This window comes from Hemicordylus capensis, chromosome 2 (genome assembly GCF_027244095.1).
Source record: "Hemicordylus capensis ecotype Gifberg chromosome 2, rHemCap1.1.pri, whole genome shotgun sequence".
Taxonomy (NCBI): Eukaryota; Metazoa; Chordata; class Lepidosauria; order Squamata; family Cordylidae; genus Hemicordylus; species Hemicordylus capensis.
The window spans coordinates 368,422,773-368,448,579 of record NC_069658.1 but is presented as its reverse complement, the minus strand read 5'-3'; the positions used below and the strand labels follow the sequence as shown (position 1 = coordinate 368,448,579).

At 43.8% G+C, this 25,807-nt stretch overlaps 1 protein-coding gene across 3 annotated transcripts in view; it reads right to left on the bottom strand.

Moving 5' to 3' along the window:
* SLIT3 (slit guidance ligand 3) overlaps nucleotides 1-25,807 on the bottom strand; it is a 731,964-nt gene that overhangs the window by 672,801 nt on the left and 33,356 nt on the right. For all 3 annotated transcript variants that reach the window (XM_053288108.1, XM_053288109.1, XM_053288110.1), the window contains exons 2-3: nucleotides 11,272-11,343; nucleotides 3,715-3,786 (exon numbers count right to left, since the gene is read on the bottom strand). In XM_053288108.1, the coding sequence (XP_053144083.1) occupies nucleotides 3,715-3,786; nucleotides 11,272-11,343 (144 nt within the window). The remainder of the gene's footprint in view (nucleotides 1-3,714; nucleotides 3,787-11,271; nucleotides 11,344-25,807) is intronic.

Here is a 25,807-nt window from a genome sequence, read left to right as displayed (position 1 = left end):
TGGGGCTGCCTTTGTATGTAGTCCGGAAACTTCCGTTGGTTCAGAATGCATCAGCCAGGTTGGTCTCTGGGTCATCTCGGAGAGACCACGTTACTCCTTTACTGATGGAGCTACACTGGCTGCCAATAGGTTTCCGGACAAAGTACAACGTGCTAGTTATAACTTATAAAGCCCTAAACGGCTTAGGCCCTGGTTATCTAAGAGAGCGTCTTCTTCACTACGAGCCCCACTGCCCACTGAGGTCGTCTGAGGAGGTCTGTCTCGAGTTACCATCAACTTGTTTGGTGGCTACACAGAGACGGGCCTTCTTGGTTGCTGCCCCGAGATTGTGGAATGTGCTCCCTGCTGAGATACGATCCTCCCTATCCGTGGCAATTTTCAAAAAAACACCTGAAAACCCATCTTTTCACCAAAGCTTTCTCAGCTTCCTTAATATTTTGGGTTTTAATCTCTGGTTTATTTTTAAATTGTTGATTTGTTTTTAAGTTTTTTGTATATGTTTTTAACTGTTTTTATGCTATTGTTAACCTCCCAGAGACGAAAGTGTGGGGCGGTATACAAATTTGATAAATAAATAAATAAATAAATAAATAAATAAATAATCTCCATAGTCAGCCAGGATCACATGACAGCCTACCAGCTGAGCACAATCTCAACTGCACATTCAAGAAAAGCTCACTATTTGTTTATTTTTTTATTTATTTTATTTGTTACATTTTTATATCCGGCTCTTCCTCCAAGGAGCTCAGAGCGGTGTACTACATACTTAAGTTTCTCCTCACAACAACCCTGTGAAGTAGGTTAGGCTGAGAGAGTAGTGACTGGCCCAGAGTCACCCAGCAAGTATCATGTCTGAATGGGGATTTGAACTTTATTAGCAGGCTGAGTAGAGTAAAATCGAGTTTGTAAGGTATAGGATATATGTTTTGAATTACTATAGCAATGCTTGAATTGTATAGTTAGTGATTTGCGCGGATTGGGGAGCGGGAAGTCAACATTTGTTTAATTGGATGTAACGAGATTGTTAAGATATTGTAAAAATCAATAAAAAATTTAAAAGCAAAGAATGGGGATTTGAACTCGGGTCTCCCCAGTCCTAGTCCAGCACTCTAACCACTTAGTAGAATGCTCACTCATTTTATGAGCCAATGCATTGTTACACTGCACTTCTTCTGTTGAGTGCATTATTACATTTTAATTACTCTGACACACAATAGATAGCATTCATCCTTCCTAGTTATATCCTAAGGAGCAAATGTGGATTACAGTAGTCAACAATCAACAGTAGTCAACATCAACAGCCTACACTGTGCAAGCTACATGGAGCCAGAATACATTAAACAACTTCATTACTCGTGTTGGACTTTCAAAAAACAACAACAACTATTCTACTGACTTCAAAAAGTATTCAACATTTTACTAATGTCAAGATATACCATGTAACTTGCCTTCACAGGACACAATAGATTTCAGAGCAGCCAACACCTCCACCAACTAAACAGCCATTTTCCTCTGGTGGAACCCTCTCCAAGGCCACATTTTATTTGCACTTGGCAATTCAACTACGCAAGTATTTTGCCATCTATTAAACTAAATCATTGCATTACCATTTGAGAACTTATGTGCATCCAAATGCTTAATTTAAGTTACAGTTTTTAGGAAGCGTAAATCTTCAAAGCAAAGTCATTTGAAATCTGTCAACAAGTGTGTTTTTGGCCTGAACACAATCTATAGACCTTTTCATATATTGAAAATTTACATGCAGGAACCATAACAAGCAATAAATTTCAAAGAAAAATGTCCACATTTTTAGTTTGTAGTTTTAGTTCCACTTTGATGTGTCGGCAAATGAAATACTATTAAAACAACATTCATTTGGCATAAAGGTTTCATGCCTTTTGAATAACCACAAATGAACCAAGTATTATTTCAAATGATATTTTACTGCAATATTAATGACTATTTGGCCAAAGAAAAATCTAGCTGTCATAACAGCTACTTTATTAAAACAGGCTAATAATATTTTTTCATCTAATATAACAGATCAAAATACAAGCGTAATTAAACATTTTCAACAGGAGTAAAAAAGAAATTGTATGAATAAAATCCAGTTTTCAAATGTAGCCTAACGTTCAATATTCAGCCCTACTGCATTAGTCAACGGTATTGCCATTAAAGCTAGGACATATTATGTCACACTTTCCACTTGAATGCTTGCAGTGACTGATATTTTCTTCTTCTTGGAGCTAATTCACACTACCATTTGAGCATCCGCCAATTGGCAATTTCAGCATTTATCAGCCCATGTTACCCTAGGGCTGAGTCAATCAAATGCATGCCAAATAATGCTATCTGCCACATGCTAAGCTGAGCCTGTATAGCATTTGGCATTTAACCACAACTGCACATTATTAACAGTGGCAATTGAGCACCAAAAGTCAATCCAAGCTCAGTTTAGCATATGGAAGTTGGTACCAGTTGTCGCCACGTGGCTGACTCGGCCTGGGACAGCATGGGCATGTTTGCTGACCTAGAGACAAAGCCGCCAAGGGTTAAAAGGATTGTATGAATGAACTCAGGGGAACAGAGAGAAATCTCTTAATCATTACAAACCTTTGCAAAATGGCAGGTAAGCATAGCCTAACCAAAAATGCAGCATCAGAAGCTTAAATGCTCATAAATTGTTTTAAAGTATTTTAATTGGTTTTAAATTGTGTTAAAATTGTTTTTATATTGTTTTAAGTAGTGTGTTTTAAATTATGTTTCTTTTAATGTTTTTTAAACTAGTTGTACACTGCCCAGAGCTTTTGGATGGGGCGGTTTATAAATGTAATAAATAGACAGACAGACAGACAGACAGGCAAGGCCAAAAGCAAAGCCTTTCTGGTTACTGTATTAAGATGTAAGTTTCAATTCAGTGAATATAAAATGCACCCAAGCAGTATTTCTTATGTTATGGTATTAAGTTTTCTTTGGTAATTTCTTTATTACTTGTCTCTTGCCTCTCTCCCATCATGGAACTCAACGTATATGTAAGTCTCCTATCCAGGCACTGACCACACCTTGACCTGCTTACCTTCAGAAAGTTGGCTGTTACATCTACCCTCAGACTATGCCCTAAGGCCATCAACTACAGAGAGATGATGGAGTAACATCTTTGGTTACTCACTGTTGTCTACAGCACATTTGTCTTGTAAGTTATTCATTCTTAATGAGAGACCGTTACTTGGGATTCATGATAAAGATCAGGATTCTGGTCCAGAAGAAGAGACTGTGATGGAATTGTACCTGTAATCCCATAGACTCAATGCCTCATCCGTGATTTCATTACCCATGGTATTCTAGGGGAATGGAACCCCCATGGATAATGAGGTCCACGTGTGTGTGTGTGTGTGTGTGTGTGTGTGTGTGTGTGTGTGTGTGTGTTTATATTTATATTTTTTAAACCAAACGGATGGGTTGAAATTTCTAGCTTTTAACAGAGGTTGGAACAGAAAGCACAAAACATTTCTGTATGACATTAACACTTTGAATGTACATCACTTCCAGACTCAACCCAGATTTCAAGGGTTTTTCCGGGGCTGGCCAGGTGCTATTTTGACATTTATCTAATATGTCCCCATGTCCTCATCACCCAGTCACACTAAGATTGCTTTTACATCTCATTCTCTTAACTGGAAAACTGAAAGGATTCTAGAAAGAGAGAATACTTACAGCCGTTCAAGTTGCTTTAGATCTTGAAATGTTCCACGTTCTATCACACTAATCTGATTCTCTTCCAAATGTCTACAAAAGAAAGGCAGTTGTTGGTATTAAAAATATAAACAGTCTTTTTATTATTCAAACTGAGCACATAAAAAATGTCCTTTCCTAAAAGCTAGTATTGTTCTTTCATCTTGGCTGAATCCATTAAACAATACTTTTTTAAAGTTTAGATTATCACGCATTGCTTTTTGCTAGCTTTTTTCAGCTGTCATAGGAACGTGAAATAACTAACACAAACACTGCAACATGGGGCAGGGGAGCAGAGTTCCTTCTGTCAGTCTGTGCCTTTAAGTAATGTCAATGCAGTAATCATCAGAGCTATTCAGTTAACTGTAAAGGTAAAGTGTGCCATCAAGTTGGTGTCGACTCCTGGCAACCACAGAGCCCTGTGGTTGTCTTTGGAAGAATACAGGAGGGGTTTATCATAGCCTTTCAGCATCTTTCTATATCACTGCTGCCCGATATAGGTGTTTCCTGTACTTTAAGATTAATTAGCAACTGATCACTCAGTATTATTATCTGCTGATTATTATTATCTGCTGAGGTATTATCTGCTTATTTAGATCTTTCTGTGTTCGATTTGTCATGGCTATCTTTCATGCAATCAAGTTATTACTTGATGCTATGGTCTCTGAGTGATGAACAGCCATTCATGAACTTGCCACGAGACCAAATTCTATGCACTTACATGAAACCAAAATTCCACAAGGCCTTACATCCGAGCAAGCATGTTTCAGATCAGATTGCTACATTTGTACACTTTCTGAGTGAAATCTAGTAGTTTGTTAACCTATACAAAATAAACTAATTCATGGAGGACCAGTCTATCGACAGGTTGCTTAACTGTAACTTGGGTTCTTCTAGTGGTCATCTGTGCTCTTACATGAATGGGCTTTGCGCCTGCGCAGAGACCACATCGGAGCTTCCAAGCTAGAGAACTACTTTTTGGCGGTAGCCCCGCCCCCTTGGTATATAGTCGGCTGTGCGGGCTTCCCTCTCCAGTCTTCTGAGTCCGCAATCTGAAAGAGACTAGCAGAAAATACATTAGAAGAGGGGAGGAAGGGTGGGCGTGTAAGAGCACAGATGACCACTAGAAGAACCCAAGTTACAGGTAAGCAACCTGTCATTCTTCGACATGATCTCTGTGCTTTACACGAATGGGCGCATAGCAAGCTGCACCTGTGCCATGCTCACCTGGAGGAGGGATCAGGCGAAGATGGATTGTAACACCGCCCTGCCAAACACTGTGTCCTTTCTGGCTTGGACATCTAGGGTGTAGTGTTGTATGAATGAGTGTTTTGACACCATCGTAGCTGCCTGGTAGATGTCATCCAAAGGAATGGACCTGTCAAGGCAGTGGAAGCCACAACTGCCCTCATTGAGTGTACTTTGATGGAGGGTGGGAGAGGCTTCCTGGAGAGTTAGTAAGCTAGAGAGATGGTGCGAACCACCCATCTAGATATAGTTTGTGTAGAAGCCTGCTTGCCTCTATTGGGTCCAGAGTGAAGTACGAAGAGAGAGTTAGAAGTGCGGAGAGTGGAGGTCTGGTCTAAGTAGAAGGCAAGCGACCTGCGAACGTTGAGAGTGTGGAGAAGTCGTTCGGCCTCAGTCGACGGCTCAGAGACAAACGCAGGTAAGGAGATTGGCTGGGAGCGATGAAACAAAGTGACCACCTTTGGTAGGAAGTCAATGTCTGGTCTAAGGATGACTTATTCCTTGTGTAAAACTAGGTAAGGTAACTCTAAATGCTCTGAGTTCACTGACCCGCCTGGCAGAAGTGATGGCCATGAGGAAGGCTACTTTGCAGGAAAGTAGGTCCAGAGAAATTGTAGCCATGGGTTCGAAAGGAGGGTGCATGAGAGAGGAGTGGACTAAAGTCAGGTTCCATGCAGGTGCCATGATTGGAGGGTCTGGGTAGAGGTGAGTGAGTCCTCTGAGGAAACGTTTAACCGTAGGGTGTTGGAACCACGATGGCGTAGATGATGGAGAGTTAGCCACTATGGCAGTGAGATGAACTCGCAAGGAAGGCATCTTGAGCCCAGCCTCCTTGAGGGAGAGTAAGTAGGAGCAAACATGTTCCACAGAGAGGAAATGTAAGGGGACGTCTCTGTCCTTCAAAAAGTTCTGAAAACGTGTCCATTTATGGGAGTAGGAGGTGATGGTAGCAGGTTTACGTGAGGCATTGACTATTCTCTGTAGATCTACGGGCAGGTTGGGACTATGTGCCAAGCCATAAGATGGAGACGCTGTAGGTCTGGATGTAGGAGGCGACTGCCCTGCAGGGATAGGAGATGAGGGATGTGTGGTAGGTGGTGGTACTGATGGTTGGAGAGGCGGAGGAGGCGGGGAAACCAGGGCCTCCTGGGCCACCACGGAGCAATGAGTATGCAGTGCGGCCGGTCCCGGGAGATTTTCTGAAGGACTTGAGGAAGTAGAGGAATTGGAGGAAAAGCGTAGACTAGACGTCCCGTCCAGTTCAAGGCAAACGCATCCCCAAGGGAGTTGGGTCCTATACCTGACCTGGAGCAATACAGGTGGCACTGTGCATTCGTCTCTAATGCGAAGAGGTCTATTTCTGGGAGCAACCAGCGGCGGAAGAGGGAGCGGGGCGTGGGGGGATGTAGTTGCCATTTGTGTGACGTTGATTGGGTCCTGCTCAATATTTCTGCCATGGTGTTGTTCTGTCCCTGAATATGGACCGCCAGGGGGGTGACGCCATGGTGAATGCACCAGAACCACATTTCCATGGCTAGGAATAGGAGGGGGCTGGGAAGAGCCTATTCAGGTAGGCTTTGGCGGGAGCATGGTCCGTTTGGACAAGAACATGAGATTCGCGTATCAGAGGGAGGAAATCCCTTAGAGCCTTGAAAATGGCCAATAGTTCGAGGTAGTTGATATGGTAAGCAGCCTCGGAAGGAGACCAGATACCGTGGATGTTGTGGTTGTTGGCACCTCAGCTGTCCATGGATGCGTCCGTAGTGAGTAGGAGGGCATGACGCGGGTTTGGAAGGGGGAGCCAACGCGGAGGTTGGCAGGGTCCGTCCACCACAGCAGGGAACGCAGGACTTGAGGCGGGAGCATAAGGGTGCAGGTGAGGGAGTCATCGTGTGCAGAGAACACGGAGAGGAACCAATGTTGCAGAGTCCTGGCACGGAGACGAGCGTGAGGGAGGACTAGGTGGTGGAAGCCATGTGGCCCAAGAGGAACTGGATCGTTTGAGCTGGCTGACACGGGTGGTAGAGAAGGTGGGATGACAGGTCAAGGATGGCCTGGATCCTGCGCTGAGGTAAGAAGATCTTTGACTGAATGGAGTCGAAGACGACCCCCAAAAATTCTATGGTTCTGGAAGGGTTCAGCTGACTTTTCAAAATTCAACTGGAGCCCCAGGTTGGAAAGGAGGTCAATAACCATTTGGAGATCCTTCAGAAGGGATTGTGGGTTGTCGGCAACCACGAGCCAGTCGTCGAAGTATGGAAAAATTTGGATGTTTTGTTGTTGCAGGGCCACCACCACTGGAACCATGCATTTGGTGAACACCTGCGGAGCGGATCCCGAAGGGAAGGGTGTGAAACTGGTAAGTGGTATCCGCTATCTGGAAGTGGAGGAAACGACGGTGCTGGGGTCTGATGGTGACATGATAGTAGGTATCCCGGAGGTCTATTGAAACGAACCATTGGTTCTTGTGCAGATGATGGTGGGAATGGTGACCATACGAAACCTCCGGTATGTGACATAAAGAGTTCAGTTCCTGGAGATCCAGGATAGGGTGGAGGGAGCCGTCCGGCTTGGGTACAGTGAAGTATCGAGAATGGAAACCCGGGGACTGCGGGATATGAACCAGTTCTATTGCAGATTTCGTGAGCAGAGAGCCGACTTCCACTAGGAGAGCCGGGGTGGCCGGCGTGGGGAGCGGGGGGTTGTACGGAGGGGTGGATGCAAATTCTATATCATAACCAACCCTCATGATGGTAAGAGCCCAAAAGTCGGTGGTGATATTTTCCCAAGTGGAGACGAAGGGGGAGGGTCTGTTGCCCCAACGGAGAGGGGACTTCAAGTCATTGTCTCTTGGTTTGGGGCTGAGACCCCTTAGAGTGTAACTGCTGCTTGGAGCCAGACAAGTTGGAGTGCTTTCTGTATGGCTGGTACCTGGCAGAACGAAAGGATCTGTCCTGCGGTTGGTAGTAATGGTGTTTGGAGGAGTATGGCTGTTGCTGCCATTTCTGAGGCTTGTAAGGCCTGGATGAGGACTGTTGAAATCCCATAGAGTGGGCCGTGTTACGAAGTTTCTGCACTTTCTGAAGTGTATCACCTGTCTTTTCTCCAAACAGGGATGAACCTTCACAGGGAAGATCCTCCACCCTGGATCTAGCATAGGGCATAAGGACGGAAGATCAGAGCCAGGCGTGTTGATGAAGAGCAACGGAGCTCGCCATCACTTTAGCAGCACCTTCAGTTAGGTGACGGATTGCATGGAGTCCTGTTTAGAGACCTGCGTGGATTCATGTTGAAAAACTTTCACAGGGCCCTGCTGCTCTTCAGGCAAATGGTCTAAGAAGGGGGCCATGTGGACCCACAGGAAAGACTGGTATCTAGAGTAGTAGGCCTGATAATTTGTAATTCTGGTCAATAAAGATGAAATGGAATACAAATGCCTGCCAAACGTGTCTAGTTTCCTTCCTTCTTTGTCGGGTGGTGTGGATGAGGTGTATCCACGGAACTTTGAGAGTGAAGACTCTACTACAATGGAGTCCATGGAAGGATATTGCTTCAGAAAGGGGTCATCCTGATCAGCAGAGGCGTGCACCTTATAAAAGGAATCGAGTTTCTTCGATGTCTGGGGCAAGGAAGAGGGTTTTGACCAAGAGGCCTTGGTGACCTTGAGGATAGATGGATTCAAAGGGAGCGATACCGATGGATGGGCATCGTCCTCAATTAATTGAAAAAGGGCGCCGGCTCAGATTTATCTCCTTGGGAAAGCTGAATGCCCAGGGAGGTCGCCATACAGGAGACAAAGTCAGTATATATTCGGAAATCTTCTGATGGAGAGCTGGGCCTAGGTTCCATGATAATGGTAGGGGGTGAAGAGCCCGATATCCTGTCTGAGATCGAGGAATCTGGTCCCTCTTCATCTGAAGATGAATCTGAGGAGCCACTCGAGACCAGAGGAGGAAGGGGTTGGATTCAAAGCCGAGTAGGAGGTGGTTGAGAATTCAGGGTGGTCGCAGCCATGGCCGCCTGCATGGGAGAACTTCGCGGTGGAACCCGCGGCAGTAGCAGAGACATGGTTCGGGGTGGACGTGGAGGGGGAAGAGCTGTAGTGTCAAAGCATGGGTTTGATATCGAAGCCGGTACCAAGGTCGACGGCCGGGGTGAGAGAGAACGCTGAAGGGGTGGTTCCATGGTGGCCGTGGCTCGGCGGTGTTGGTGAACCTCCTGCTGGGCGTAAAAGTAGTCCGCCTGTTCCTCAACTTGATGGGCATAGCGCTCGTCGAGAGCAGCCTCGAGGTCCCGATTGGACCAACGACAGGGCTGATCAGGGGGAATCTCTTCAGGTTCAGAATCGTGCTCGGATTCGTATACGGGATCATGGGGACTAGATGCATAGACCACCTCAGCATCCAGGATAGTCTCTGTTTGCAGCGTACGGGATCGGTGTTCGGTATCATAGGTCGATCTATGCTTTTTCTTAGGAGGCTCTGTAGGAGCATGACGGGCCTTCTTTCTCTTTCTCTTTTTGGCAGATTGAACCGAGCATGGTTCAATAAGTGCCGCCGTCGAGATCGACACTGCTACGGAACTCTTCGGTACCGAGGTTGAGGCCCAAGCCATGGGATTGACTGGTACATTGGCCTCTGGAGTGGTAACTGAGAACCCAAGTGGGGAGGAAATGGGCTGTAAGCCCCGGGCCAAAGGAGAAGAGCTCGAAGGGACCTGCATCGTAGGCGGTTTGTCTGATCACGAACACTTAAAGGCCTGTTCCCAGAGCCAAGAGCGAAGTCGAGACTTCTTGCGTGCCTGTTTGGTAAACGCGATTCTTGTGTGCCTGTTTGGTAAAGGCCGTGCAGCGAGAGCAAGAGCCAACTTTATGGGCCTCTCCCAAGCAGAAAAGGCAAAGTTTGTGGCCGTCAGTCGAGGGGATTTTAGATATGCAGCTACCACACTGCTTAAAGTTAGTAGTTTTGGCCATAGGCCGAAGAAAGAGCGGAGAGACCATAACACACCAGGCCCGAAGGCCATGACATAATGGTGAACTCAAAGGAACTTTGAGGGGGGGGGAAGGGGGTTACTGAGGATGAAATAAAGACACTAACGAGGGGGAGTACTGAACAAAAGATAGGGTAAAACTGGCAAGGGTAAATACTCAACAGCATAGTCTAGCAAGGAGTGCTCAACGATGTGTCTTCTATCGCGGATGAAGAAAGACTGGAGAGGTAAGCCCGCGCAGTCGCCTATATACCGAGGGGGCGGGGTTACCGCAAAAAGTTAGATTTCTAGCTTGGAAGCTCCACTGTGGTCTCTGCGCAGGTGCAAAGCCCATTCGTGTAAAGCACAGAGACCACATCGAAGAACAATGGCTACTAATCAAGATAGCTATGTGCTAACTCCAGGTTCAGAGTCAGCATGCCTTGGAACAGCAGTTGCAAGGGAGAATCGGTGGAAGAGGGGGTATTCCTTAATCTGCTGCTGTGCTGATGGGCTTCCCAGAGGCATCTGACAGGCCACTGTGGAAAACAGGATGCTGAACTAGATAGGCCTTGACTTGATTCAGCCAGGCTCTTCTTATGTTCTTATATCTAATGCAGGTATTTCTACCACAATTTCAATAAGTCAAGCAACTGTTTTACATTTCCTTCCCCGACCCCCAGTGCCCCAAGATGAAATGTCACTTGCACTTGTAGCCAACGCATTGGGCTTCGGACAACCTTCTGCCTACTAATCATAGTCAATGTACAAGCAAGTGAAAAAGTACAACATACTGATCACAATCAGGTGGAAAAGCTACAAATAAAAGAACCTTTGAAGGTGTTCAAATGAACATACATACTCTGCCACTGGCCTACGTGTGTTTACTTGAACATCTGAAGAGAACCCCCAAACATACAATCGCACACTTAGATGGTTCTCTCAGCATTATGGAGAACCCGGTAAAAGCAGGTTACCATAATTCCATGGAGAAAGTGCCCCATCCATACAGTTATACACATGGGGACTCTCTTCACTTGTTCAAACAAACATGCATAGGCCAAAGGTTACTGCCATATGATCCCACTTTCTCCTCCATATGCATTCATCTGAAAAGGGGTAATGTTACCAAAGAAAGGTGTACATTTAACATATGTCCAATGAAGATATGTTTTGGATAGTCAGAGATCTGCTGAAGGTAATGTAGTTCAAAGCTTCACGCAGACTGACAGCACACAGGGAAGATCATTGTTGATGGCAGTTTTTGAGTGTCAAAAGCAAAACCGTGTTAGGGAGAGGGGTCCCGCCCACCTCAATACTCACAAAACACGAAGATTCTTAAGCCCAGCAAAGTCCACCTTTGTAATCCTTGTAATGTTGTTTCTGTCTAAGTCACTGCAAAGAGAAAGCAAATCCATATTTGACACAGCACTTGCCAGGCATTTCAAATCTTAAAGAAATGATTTAAGAGCATCAGATAAAGAGAGAGCATCTACTTTTTTGCAGGACTCCCACAATACACTAAACCAAGATGGAATTTATTCATGCCAGTAGGCATTTAACAAGTTTATAAAGATTAGTGTGCAAGAAGACCAATTGGCACTTGAACAATGTTAGCCGATTGCTGGAGGCAGTACTAATGATGGAACGACACTCTGTTTCTTTTTTATTGCACCTTCAGGGTTTGTCTCTGTCAGGCTTCCAGAACTACCACAGGTAGAAACTGGGCATCCTGTGCTCTTGGTATCCCAACTGGAGTTAGTCAGCTATGTGGAAGTTAAGGAACAGATGATGACAGAGGCAACTCCCAACAGCAGCACCGAGTCGGAGCAGAACTAGAATGAGGTCAGGTTTTATAAGACACATGTATCTCTCTCAAATAAAGTAAAAAAAAATTTTAAAAATCACCACAAGAATAAAGTAGCAGATAATTTTAAAGGATGAAACAAAATACCAGTGGAGATCGAAAGACTTTGCCTGGTGCACACGAAAAGCCTGGTGAGGAGAGTATTGGAAGGCAGCACACACAACCAACGAAGTATTTTCTCAGGTTGCCATCCCTCTAGCAGGGACACCTGAAGGACAGCCTGAGCAGCAGTCCCTCCACCCCACCATACAGGCTGGCCTATGAGCAAGAAGGTGATCCTTTAAGTACTGACATCCCTAGCCGTTCAGGACTTCAAAGAAAAGCATCAACACTTTGAATTATGACTGAAACAGACTTGGAGACATTAAGATCTTGTAAGTGTAGTGAGTTGGGATCTCATCCGGAGATCTCATCAACTATGTTTCAAACTAACTGTAGTCTGATAGATGTCACACTATTGTGACTCTCACATTTGCTTTTTTTAAAAGCAAGCTTCTAGCCATCATGAGTTGGGAGATGCCTGGAAAGGCCAACAACAGCTGCAAGTGGTTCCAAGGGGCAGAGTTTCTCTAAACTACATGTCAACATCCCAGCCCAATACAGATTATCAGGCTATCTGAGATTAGATTTTCCCTAATTGTATAGTCCTACTACTTATCATGAGCCACCTAGTGGCGCAGTGGGGAAGTAACTTGCCTAGGGAGCAAGAGGTTACCGGTTCAAATCCCCACTGGTATGTTTCCCAGACTATGGGAAGCACCTATATCAGGCAGCACTGATATAGGAAGATACTGAAAGGCATCATCTCCTACTGTGCAGAAGGAGGTAATGGCAAACCCTTCCTGTATTCTACCAAAGACAACCACAGGGCTCTGTGGGCACCAGCAGTTGACACCAACTCAACAGCACAACTTTACCTTTACTTTACTACTTATCACAGTCCTGTTAACCACCATGTGCCCATACCTTTATTCTTACCTCTACATTGTTCTTATTGACTATAATAATATAATAGGCATCATTCAAGTTCTAGAGACTTAATACTGAATCATTAGTAAGGCTTGCAATCTGACAATAAATATCCACGAAGTAAATTGATTTGCACATCATACAGATTTGAATAATCTAATCCAAGTTCAAAATCGCTAGCTTCTTTGGTGTAGAATTTTACTTTCCTTCCAAAAAACTTTCTCTGCTCCAGGAAAAGAGAGTCTCCACTTACAGAATCAATAAACCATGCAATAAACCATGCCTCCATTAATTAATGTTTTGTATATACAATTCTTCTAATATCCACACTTTATGATTTAAACATTTTGCTGCCTTTTAAAATACCTAAAATATATTCAAAATAGACATAGAGAAAGAAGAGTGTCTTATAGTGCAATATTTTGCATAACCCCTGCTTACTTGGCAAAGAGCCACCTTTTAATGTGGTGATTCTCTTTATTTAGCAGGGTGAGAGTAACTGGCCCTGTCCACCCCCAGCACAGTGGAGTCCAGTCCAGTGACTGTTGCTAGTATCTATCTTATGTTTCTTTTTGGATTGTGAGCCCTTTGGGGACAGGGTTCCATCTTATTTGTTTGTTATTTCTCCGTGTAAACCGCCCTGAGCCATTTTTGGAAGGGCGGTATAGAAATCGAATAAATGAATGAATGAATGAATGACTACCGAAGAGTGCCACATACTTCCAGGTAAGCATGCACAGAATTGCAGCCTCTATGTTAGAGATGTGCAAAATGTTTCAAGTGTTTTGAGTCTGCAACAGAATGCCCTTACAATAAAGGACTTGTTTCAAGCTTAAAACTAAACAACCCCTTTTCAATCAAAACGCTTTGGGTGTTTCAAGCACCATTTTGGAGGCCTGTTTTTCCATTGCTGATTGGTTTTCTGGCACTGGCTTCCGATTGGCTTGCGATCTCCTTGCTTCTTGGTTGGCTTGTCATCATACAAATCAAGTGTCGTCATGGGCAACTGTGCCCCCATTGGCTGGCGAGGGTGGGACCAGGAGTGAGAGGGAGCCAAAAGGAGGGAGTTTCAAAACGTATATGTGGACTCTGGGAGGCAGAGAGACCTTTGAGTGTCTGTTTCTGGAGAATAGTACATTAGGGATGTGCATGGAACCGGTTGGGAGGCCCTTTATGGGAAATTGCAGGCTGGTCTGCTAAAACTTCAGTGCCGGGTAAATTGATGGAAAGCATACTTAAGGACAAAAACATATAGAAGAAAAGGCCTTGCTGAAAGAGAACCAGCATAGCTTCTGCAAGGTCAAGTCTTGCCTCACTAACCTTTTGGAGTTCTTTGAGAGTGCCAACAGGCATGTGGATAAAGGTGATCCAGTTGACATAGTATACCTGGACTTCCAAAAAGCTTTTGACAAGATTTTTGTTATGTGGTCACAAAGGGACCGCCACATAACACCAGTTTTGAAAGAACTGCACTCGCTGCCAATATGTTTCTGGGTGAAATACAAAGTGCTGGTTCTTACCTATATAGCCCTTAACAACTTGGGTCCTGGCTATTTAAGAAAGCACCTTCTTTGTCATAAACCCTGTTGCCTGTTACATTCTTCTGGAGAGGCCCGGTTATGGATGTAACCGGCTTGTTTGGTGGCAACGCAGGACCAGGCTTTCTTTGTGGCTGCGCCAGGGCTTTGGGATATGCTCCCTACTGAAATAAGAGGATTTCTTTCTCTGTTTGATTTCAGGAAGAACCTCAAGACTCTCCTTTTTTGGAGGCTTTTAATTAGAATTTATTTTATTATTTTAAAAACTTGTTTTAATAACTATTTTGTTCTATTGTTTTTATTGTCATGTATTTTAATCTGTGACTTTTAAATATTTTAAATTTTGTACACTGCCTAGAGATGTACATATCAGGCAGTATAGAAATATTATTAAATAAATAAAGTTCCCCACCAAAATCTCTTGAGTAAACTTAGCAGTCATGGGATAAGGCGACAGGTTCATGTGTGGATCAGTCACTGTTTGAAGGACAGGAAACAGAGAGTAGGAATAAATGGATAGTTTTCACAATGGTATGAAACAGGAAGTGGGGTCCCTTGGGGATTGGTACTGGAACTAATGCTCTGTAATTTGTTCATAAATGATCTAGAAGTTGAGGTAACCAGTGAAGTGGCCAAATCTGCAGATGACACTAACTGTTTGATAGTGAAATCCAAAACAGATTGTGAGAAGCTGCAAAAAAAAAATCTCCAAACTGGGGAATTGGGCAACAAATGGCAAATGCAGTTCAATGTTAAGCATACTGGGGCAAAGAAACCCCGACTTCACATATATGCTGATGGGATCTGAGCTGTCAGTGACTGACCAGGAGAGAGATCTTGGATCTATGGTGCAATCACATTATTATTATTATTATTATTATTATTATTATTATTATTATTATTAATTTCGATTTCTATACCGCCCTTCCAAAAATAGCTCAGGATGGTTTACAAAGAGAAACAATAAATAAATAAGATGGCTCCCTGTCCCCAAAGGGCTCACATTCTAAAATGAAACATAAGATAGACACCAGCAACAGTCACTGGAAGTACTGGGCTGGGGGTGGATAGGGCCAGTTACTCTCCCCATGCTAAATAAAGAGGATCACCACGGTAAAAGTTGCCTCTTTGCCCAGTTAGCAGGGCTTTGCCAAGTTAGCACAACTGGAGTACTACATACAGCTTTAATCACCATATCTTAAGAAGGATAATGTAGAACTAGAAAAGGTGCAAAAGAGGGAAACCAAGATGATCATGGGCCTGGAGCACCTTCCTTATGAGGCTAGGCTTCAGCATCTGGGACTCTTAACTTGGAAAAGAACCCCAAAGACATGATCGAGGTATATAAAATTATGCATGGAGTGGAGAGAACACTAGAACCAGGGGTCACCCCATGAAACTTAAGGTTGGGAAATTTAGGACTGACAAGAGGAAGTACATTTTCACACAGTGCCATTCTTTGCCATGGGATTTGGTGATGGCCACCAACTTGGATGGCTTTAAATGGGGCTTAGACAAATTCATGGAGCACAGGTTTATCAATGGCTACTAGTCTGGTGGCTGTGGGCCATCTCCAGCCTCAGAGGCACGATGCCTCTCAATACCAGTTGCAGGGGAGCAACAGCAGGAGAGAGGGCATGCATATACCTCTTTCCTATGAGCTTCCTAGAGGCAGCTGGTGCACTGCTATGTGAAACAGGATACTGGACTAAGTAGGCCTTGGGCCTGATCCAGCAGGGCTGTTCTTATGTTCTTAAGGTAATAACTATATATTTTACCTGGAAACATATCAGCAGCCAGTACAATTGTTTAAGTCAGGGCCAGTTTAACATAGTAGCAAATGTAGCATTTGCTACAGGCCCCACGTTTTCTAGGGCCCCGCATGCCTGGCTTGAACGTCTGCCCCTTCTTTCTGCTCTCTGTTTGGTGCTCTCTGCTGACATTCCTCATTGCCTGCTGCTGCCCATTCTCATCTCCAGCATCACTCCCCTCGCTTGAGGGCGAGGGCGTTTAAGCAAGGTCTTCCTGGCACCATGGTGTTGATTGGATTATCTATTATGTTAAGAAGCATGGGAGGGAGTAGTAAGAACAATAGTAGGAACAGATAGCTTGCAAAGGGGTCTCAAAGATAACTTTATCACCAGGGAGTTGGTCCTTATTTGTTTAAACTGTAAAAGTTTTTAAAAACATACACACAGAGAGTAAAAGAAATAAGAGCAGTTTAGATTAAAAAACAACTAACTGTTAATGCCGGGCAGAAGAAAGGAAGCTAAAGAAGATGCTAGTTGAATGTTGCCAGCATTTTCCAACTGACTGGGAGAGGGTAAAGATAAATAATGAGAATGTGTACCTTTAGGAGGAAAAAGAAAGCTGGAAGTAACTCAGATGCACGGCAAGAGGAGTCTCAAAGTTTAGTGGATCAATTGAGGGGAGCTTGGAGGGAGATTATATTATGGTCTTGTTGGATAAGGGCACTTATATCCTCTTTTAGTATCTAGTGCTGTTGGGAGGGGATTTGTGATCATTGCTTTTCAAGGAACTGCCAAATTTAAGGTGAGCTCCTTTCCTCTCCTCTAGAACTGAAATAACTACTGCTGCGTTGCCAACTTCATTAGCTTTACATTGGGATGCCCATTGAAATTGTCCAAAGATAAACGGAGGCTGCAAACCTAAACACACTTACTAGAGAGTAAGGCTCATTGAGTTCAGTGGGACTTACTTCTGAGTAAACATGCTTAGGGTTGCACTGAATGATTTGTGCATTTCCTCCTTTTAATATTAAGCATGTTAGTGTAATTTAGATTGAAAGAGGCTGTGCCTCCTGCCAAAAGATTGTCTTTTGGATACTTCTGTTTTCATGGAAGTTGCTAATGCACCTCATCATAATCACATTCATTTGCAATGCATCAACTATTTTAAATATACATCTGCTTTCCTGTCAGGCTTACACAAGAGGTTAAACATATATTCTTAATATTGTCAAATGGCCCTTTTAATGTGATGGCTGCTGGCATCCAATATGTTCTGCACACATTGGAATCAAACATCCACTGTTGTATGCCAAAATTGCTAATAAGTTCAGATTTCTCAAAGTACAGAATTCCTGAGAACCTTTTAATTTAAATATTCAGTTTTGTTCCCCACCCCCTTTTTCTTTGTGAAAATAACTCCAAAGGAGAACCCATGGTCAGGAGTCACAAAAGTGTGTGTGTGTGTGTGTGTGTGTGTGTGTGTGTGTGTGTGTGTTTTGCAAAGTTTGTTGACTGGCTGGCTCAGCTGAGTGGAGGCATGGGGCAGTTGGGGGGGGGCACTAGGCAAACAAAAAAATTGAATTACTTTACTATGCAAGTAAATAATTTATGTTTCAATATTTATGTGCATTTTTTAAATTTGGGGCACCTTCATAACATATGCTACAGGCCCCACACTAGCTTAATCAGGCCCTGGTTTAAGTACAGGCATAATGTGGTCTCTCCAGGTTACCCCGAAGTCCAATGTGGCCGCTGCATTTTGAACTAATCAAAGTTTCCAGAGATTATGTATAAAGGCAGCCCTACATATTGCAGAAGTTACACCTGGAGATTACCAGCTGATGCACCACTGTTTTGAGGTCATTCTCTTCAAGGAATGGACACAGCTGACAAATCAGCTGAAACTGATGAAAAAACTCTCTTAGCAATCGTCTCCACCTGAGATACCAGGGTGAAGCCAGGATCCAAGAGCACTCCCAAACTGCATACCTGTTCTTAAGCAACATTACTGGCCTGCAAGGGAGCTCTTAAAACTTACTTCTTTGGTCTGGCTTTCCAGAGTTTTTAAACTGTTCTTACAGTTTAACCCGAAGCTATAGGATTTTAGTCTATTTATTAGTATAAATTATAAATGGAAGACTATCAGGGTGCAGAGCCAGAAACAAAGAGGCAAGCTATTCCACACACACGCCCAATTCTAATGTTTAAATGATCCTGCTTTTCCAGCATATTCCTTCAGTCCCAGTATATTTTTCTCTGGGACAGAGTGTGCAATACCATTACAGGCATAATACATATCTATTTTAGCACACGAGAGAGAGAAAGAGAGAGAGCATGCACTGGCACTAGAGATCACTTCTAGAGCAAAGGTTAGGATTTCTTTATATCTCTCTGTCTCACAAAGGGGACACACATACACCCTGCTCCAGCAGGTGCCATCCTTGAGCTTCTAGGTGCTAGCTATCCTCCTGATCTGAGCTTGAGAAGACCTGGCAACCCTACAGGCCCTAAGATGCCTCTCATGAAATCTTCAGCCATTTATGCATGGAAAGTACTTTATACAGTTTGTGTGTCTTGTTTCTCACAGTTCATCTAACTTAAATATAAAACAGCAGGACAGCATTTTGGCAACTCATCCAGTCTGGGAGTTGCTTTTTTCCTCCTTAAACACTCCTAACTAAGTTTTTCACCTTTATTACTTGCCATATATCTCTTCACCCTGAAGCCTGAGGCTTGTCTCTGTCACTTCCTTGCCACTTCTCAAATCCCCACCCAGCTATTAACTCCCTCCTGGGTACTGCTTTTCCCCTTCTCTTTCCCCAATCACCTCAAATACCACCAGTGCTCCCTAAAATACGAACACTTTCCACTCTTACCACACACAGGAATTCTTCCACCTGCTTTTTCCATAGGCTAAAATCTTCCTCCCTTTTCAAACTACGAAAGGCTTGCTTAGAACATCCTTTCACTTCTCTCACAATTCAAAAAATGTTCCAGCAGAGTATACACATAGTCTTGCCAGCATATCAAAAGTGGCCTTACCACGGCTGGTCAAATACAATACACAATACTGGAAGCTATTGGTGTGGCAGCATTTCAGTCCTTCAAGGCTGATCCAGAAAATCTTTACGGGGGGACACATTCCTCTTCCTCACCTTGCACCACACCCCTGAAATGGTCTGAGATGTAAGAACAATCATCCCCCCGCCACCTTTCATTTTCTGGACTGCTGCCCTTTGCTCTCATTCAAATAAATGGAGTGACAGTTTCTTCCCTTTCCTCTGTTCGTTCATTTGTACAAAAAAGGAAACTGAGATGAAATTAGACCCCCCCCAACAAAAAACCCATATTCTTTTATACACACACACACACACACACACACACACACCATATAATAAGATTAGGTTGGATGAATCATGCATTTTGCCTTGTGAAGCAAATAGCTTGAGCTGGTCTTGAGACTTTAACCATCACATAGCCTGCTATTTGTAGCCAGTTGTATATAAAGGCCAGTTATATTGACTAGCCCCATCCCTGAATATATCACTTTCCTTCCCCGCTCACTACTATTCACACCCACCCCTGCACCCAAGACTCCTAGATCCCTAAGCCCCCAAACATTTGGTCACCCTTTCTAGATCAGGAAAAAAATTACTTGCACCTCCCCAATATGAGAACACTTCCCTGTTGCTCAGTGTTCACCATCTGCATTTGGTTTCCTCTCCAAAACCTGCCGTTCAAAGACAAGAAGAAGACTCTTTGGGAAAAAAGGGGGGGGGGACCCACAAAAACAAAAGTAGGGACACTGCTTTGATTACACATTTGTCGTTATAATATATATATTTTACACCTGTATCCACTTTGACACCAAAGAACTTGTAACAATTTACATATGGTTCTCAGGTGGTCCCCCATCCAGGCAGACCCATTAAGCTTTAGTTGTAGAACTGAGCCACATGTCCATTAGGAGGCTACTAATGAGGTCATCTTAATACTTCCTTCCTGACCTTGTTTTACACAATAAATTAAACTACACAATAAGTAGATGCCAGTATGAAGATGCTGTATGTCACCTGACAACCATCCATCTGTCTTCTCCAAGAATACCTTCTCCTACAGAGACAACCACAGAACTAGAGAAATGCCTAATACTGCCCTCTGCTGGCTACAGTTCTCTCACTAATACCTTTTCAATAACTTTAAAATAAATCTGCTAGGCAAGATTGAAACATGGACTGAGGTCAATTGGATATGAATTAGTATGTTCACCTTATGTTACATAATTTGGGTAATGCACCTGAATTCCAGTGCTAATTGGCCATCCGAGGCTTCCTTTTGTCAGAAATAGCAATTTCAGCCATATTTTCTGCAGAAAAACATGGCCATGTACCATAGGACACTACATTATGTAGACTGTCTATTTCCCATGAAACATTAATGAGATAATGTTTCATGGAAGCTTTGGAATGAAAGCATCACTACTACATACAGTGTTGTAGTGTGATTGTATCATATGTTGATATGCACTACAGCAGTTAGTGTTATACTACAATTTGCAGGGAAGTTTTTACTTTTGTAGATACTGAGGCTCTTCTCACAAGCAGCTAGGGCAGCGAAGCCCGGGCTTGGCTGCCTGTGAGAACCAGAGGGAGCTGGGTGGCTCTTAAGCGGTGCTGCGGCAGCAAACCCATCTACGGAACCCACTGGTTAGTTAGCAGAGGTTAAGGGTGCATGTGCACCCTTAACTCAGGCTAACTGCTTGTGTTCAAGCACTAACTGCTCCCAGACAACGCTACCACAGAAGTAGGCTCCTGGCTGTCGCCAGGGGGATCCCCACAATTGTGGGATTTCTGGGGGCCAGAATGACATATCCTGATCCCTGCACTGCTTGGGGGCAGCAATGGGTCATCTGGCCATGCGATCACACATCCTGACTCTCCCAGACCCAGTGGCCAAATTGACTGAAGGGAGGGCAAGCTTCTGCTGCCTACCCCACTGCCCGCCCGAAGCCCTCTCACACAATCATGAGAAAGGGTTGACTCACTGACATCTGAGTCAACCTTGAGCCCCTGGTGGTGCAGTGGTAAAACTGCCGCCCTGTAACCAGAAGGTTACAAGTTCAATCCTGACCAGGGGCTCAAGGTTGACTCAGCCTTCCATCCTTCCGAGGTCGGTAAAATGAGTACCCAGAATGTTGGGGGCAATATGCTAAATCATTGTAAACCGCTTAGAGAGCTTCGGCTATAGAGCGGTATATAAATGTAAGTGCTATTGCTATTGCTATTGCTATTGCTATCCTAATGGAGCAAGGATGCAGGAGGAGGATTCCCTACTACCACAGCACAGGTGGGGGAGTGATTGTCACATCTTCTCCAGGGCACATATAAATAAAACAACTCCTCTCTGGGTCCAACAGCATCCACTAGAGAGTTGTGATGTGAACTCAGATGTGAAATTGCTGATCTTCTAGCAAAAATATGTAATTTTCTCATAGGATCAGGCTCTGTGCCAGAGGACTGTGCCAGCTGGCCAAAATATAATGTTGGTTTTTTAAAAGGGATCCAGGAAATTACAGGCTGGTTAGTTTAGTATCTGTTCCAGGTGGAAAGCGTAATTAAAGATAAGATGAGTAAACATATAAAAGAAGCAGCCAGTTTTGAAGGCTGAATTCTGTCTTCAGGTCCAGAGGCAGGAAGCCTCTGAATATCAGCTATCAGGGGGCAATGGGGGGAAAGGGGATATGCCTCATCTGCTGCTGTTGGGCTTCCCAGAACATCTGGTTGGCCACTGCAGGAAACAGGATGCTGGGCTGGATAGGCCTTGGCCTGATATAGCAGGGCTCTTCTTATGTTCTTAAATACAACTCTCTTAGGAACATATGGAGCTTAAACAAAGGGAACTACAAGCAACTAAAGGGCACAAAGCAATCTTTCAGTTTGTAAGAACTGAAGACCTTCTTGTCCATTTTTCAAACAGACACAAGACAATGGTTAACAATACAAGCTTCTAATGGACCCAGCGAAATAATGCTTGGGCACTGACTCCAGCTGAAAGTTTTTTTGTTATTGTCTTTTTGCTCCCCAACACAAGGATGGTATATGATTTTGCACCACAATAAACATTCTATGAAGTACAGCAAACTCATTTGTGGTTTCATTTTATAAAAGTGCAGTTGGACACTTTCAGAAGACATTTACCACCAAAAGTGGCCACTGTGTTTCTAGAACTCCTTTAAGAACACCACATTCTAACTTTTTCGTGTCCATCCAGCTGTCAGGCTTCTTGGGTAATTGATCGTGGACTGCAGTTTCCTTGGTTTTTTTAGCATGGCCTTTTTTTGTGTGAGTTTCATCTCTTTAATGTTTGGATAATACGCCTTGCCATTTTGCTCCTAGAAATAAGTTGAAATCAATTACTGCAATTGCTTTTCATAGCAATTCTGCTACAATCTCTTGGACTAGCTCTGCTATCCTCCATCTTGTAGTATACTGATTTCCACCCCCCTAAGGAAATGGTTTATTTATGAAGAGATCCTTTAAAACACTAGGGAAGCTTTACTCTGAGAATATCCTGCAGAAAGAAAGAGCTTTGTTTGAAAGTAAGAGCAGTATATTTTAAGATACTGACTTTCACTACTATCAGATTCCTAAGCACATCTTAAAGCAAACATTGTAAGTTATTTCTTTTTGTCATATTTTAAAACTTAACCTCTTCTTAAAAAAATTAACTGAGTTCACTATAATTTACAGTTGATGTATTGGCAAAGTTCACCTTAACTTACAAGGGAGCAAAGCTCTGCTTAGGTATCAACTTCACAAAACATAACTTTGTATATTAGAGGGTTTGTTTATGCGAGCAAAGAACCTCAAATGATTCATAATAGCTTGAATCAACAACTCATAAGACCAGTTTAGATTAACGCAGGCCATGCGATCAGGACAGGGTCACGCCAACAGCGCACCCAGATGTCCCTTAATCATGTAGGATGCTTCTCTACCTGCACTCCAAAACCCTGTTTTAAAACATGATGAACACCTTTCTTAGATGATTAAGGAATGCCCTGACAATGTATCAGGATGTCCTCTGTGACAGTAGAATGGGTGTAGTCTCAGCACACACCTGGCTTTATCGGGTGAGCCAGCCGGCAATTGTCCAAACCTTTGTACATAGGCAGGGAAACTCAATATGTTTATGTAATATAGTTTTGTACATTGTTTGAAGTCACTGTCTGCATGCAGTGATTTGTCAACTTCACATCAGAGATAATTCATTTGGAAAAAAATTTCTACTGAGGTTAGCAAAGTGGTTCTGGTTATTTGGGGCTCTTTTCAGTTCTGGACTATCCTCACACTGAGTTATGCACTGATGTGATTATAAGGATTTCTCTTGTTTGGATAAATGTTTGGCTCAAGGCCGTTTTATTGGGAACAAGTGAATTTTAGCCCGTTGAAAAACGGGCGCTAGTAATGCTTTCGGCCCCGCCGCCGAACCGCCCTCCCAGCTGCCCGATCCCACCATTTGTACAGGAAAGAGGAGCTCGCCAGCAGAGCTCCTCTTTCTGCAAAGGCTCTTCTCAAACTGGCGCTTTGAGCGGAAAGGACGCCCTTTCCGCTCAAAGCGCCAGTTTGAGAAGAGCCTTTGCAGAAAGAGGAGCTCTGCTAGCGAGCTCCTCTTTCCTGTACAAATGGTGGGATCGGGCAGCTGGGAGGGCGGTTCGGCGGCGGCATTTTTCAGGGCCAATTTGGCCCTTAGTAATTTGGCGGGGGGACGGGAATGGTGGGATCGGGCCCCAAGGTTTCCCCCCCCGCCCGGCTTTACTGGTGGCGCCAGGCCTCGGCGGCGGCTCCGCCACCACCTCGGCCAGCTTCCCCGCCGCCTCTTCCCCCGGCGCCTCTCTCCTTTATTTGCGGCGGCCGCTTCTGGCCCCGCCGCCGCCTCACCCGCACTCCCGCCGCCAGTTGCCCCGTCGCGGCCACCGCCACCTCTGGCCGTGGCCACGGCTGCGCCGCCGCCTCTCCCGCACTCTCCTCCTGGCGTAGGCGGCGGCCACTTCTCCTTCTCCCGGCCCCAACATGGCCGCCGGGTCCTGCCGTTCGTGCCTCCCTTGCCCTGTTCTGGGCATGCCCAGAACAGGCCAGGCACGAACGCACGCTTGGTGTCCGTCCACGGACGGACACCAAGCGTTTTATTAGAGAGGATGCTCTAGAACAGGGGTAGGCAACCTTGGCTCTCCAGATATTGTTGAACTACAAATCACATCATCCCCAGTCACAATTTATTGTGGCTGAGGATGATGGGAGCTGTTTTTCATCAACCTCAGCCAAAATTGCCTATTCCTGCTCTAGAAGAAACAAACACTTTCTAGCACTTGAGATGAAACTTACATGGACTAAAGCTAAATTGAAGGTAATTGATGACATTCAAAAGTAATAGGGAGGGAGGTTAGCACTGATGTTGCTAATTCATACAAGAAAAAGAGGCACTTGTGCCTGTTCTTAGGTCCCTTTGCTTCTCTCCTCTCCTGCGCAGCATAACTAATTAAGCCGCTTTTAACATAGTTGTTACAGATCTAAAGTCACAGTGTTTCTATCATGCCTGACAAGATTTTCAGGGTTCTAGCTCTCAGTCTAATCTTAATGAAGTATCATTAAACATGTCTGATAACATAGACGCCTCAGAAATTCCTTCAAGTTGCACAATATCTTGATGTCCCTTCTTTATTGCGACATAAATAGCTATGCTTAGATTTAATTCTAACTGTCTTGTAAAGTTATTGTGGTGGGATTTAGATTCTCAGCTGAAGCAAGGTTGTTGTTTTTTAATTTAGACAAAATAAAAATAAAAAGTGGTATATAAAAAGTGGTATGTTTGGAGAGGATTCCTAGAAAGACGTACTTTGATGTATAAATTTGCACAGCTCACCTTTAAAAAATTGAATTTGGGATGGTGAATCCAAATGTTGATGTTACTCAGCTTTCTGGGGCTGTCCTTGATTGGAAATGGGAGTTCTATATTTGCAGAGAGAGATAATGTGGCCACAGGTCCTCCAGATCATGAATATGTGTGAGCTGCTACATTTGGGAATGCTAGATTCAAATGTCAATGTTATTTGGTCATCCAAAGCTGCTTTTTCTTGGAAATATCCTGTGCTGCTGTAGATACACATACAAACGGTCACTACCTTGTTAGTGAACTGTTATGTATAGTATAGTTTAAGAAGTAAATTCCCTTATCCATGTGTAATTCTAAAATAATTTGTGCTTTACCAATTTCTGCTTCACATAATTTTATCATATAAAATATTTTCCCCAAATGACTGAGGATGGAAATAAAGTGTCTTAATACCTGTCATTACATGCATGCTAAGTACTACCAGTGTGTGTGTTTCCTAGAAAGCACATAATGATGCTAATCTTTTATGTACACTGGTGCTGTGGTGAAGAATGAAATCATAAAATTGTGTAATCAAGTTATGAAATTGCCTGCCAAGTCAATGAAAATTATCTAATGTTGGGAGCCATGGTAGTGGTGTGTTAGCCTCCAACAACTGCAAGAGAATATTCCTTATTAGTATGTTGGCATCTGCTTCACACACTTTTCAAGATGGCATGCCAGATAGACTTGCCAGTTATCACCTAGTAATCTTACAAGCAAAAATGTATTTCCAGGTCTTTAAGTATACAGTATTTAAGCCTCTATATCAAGGCTGCTCAACTTTGGCCCTTCTGCAGATG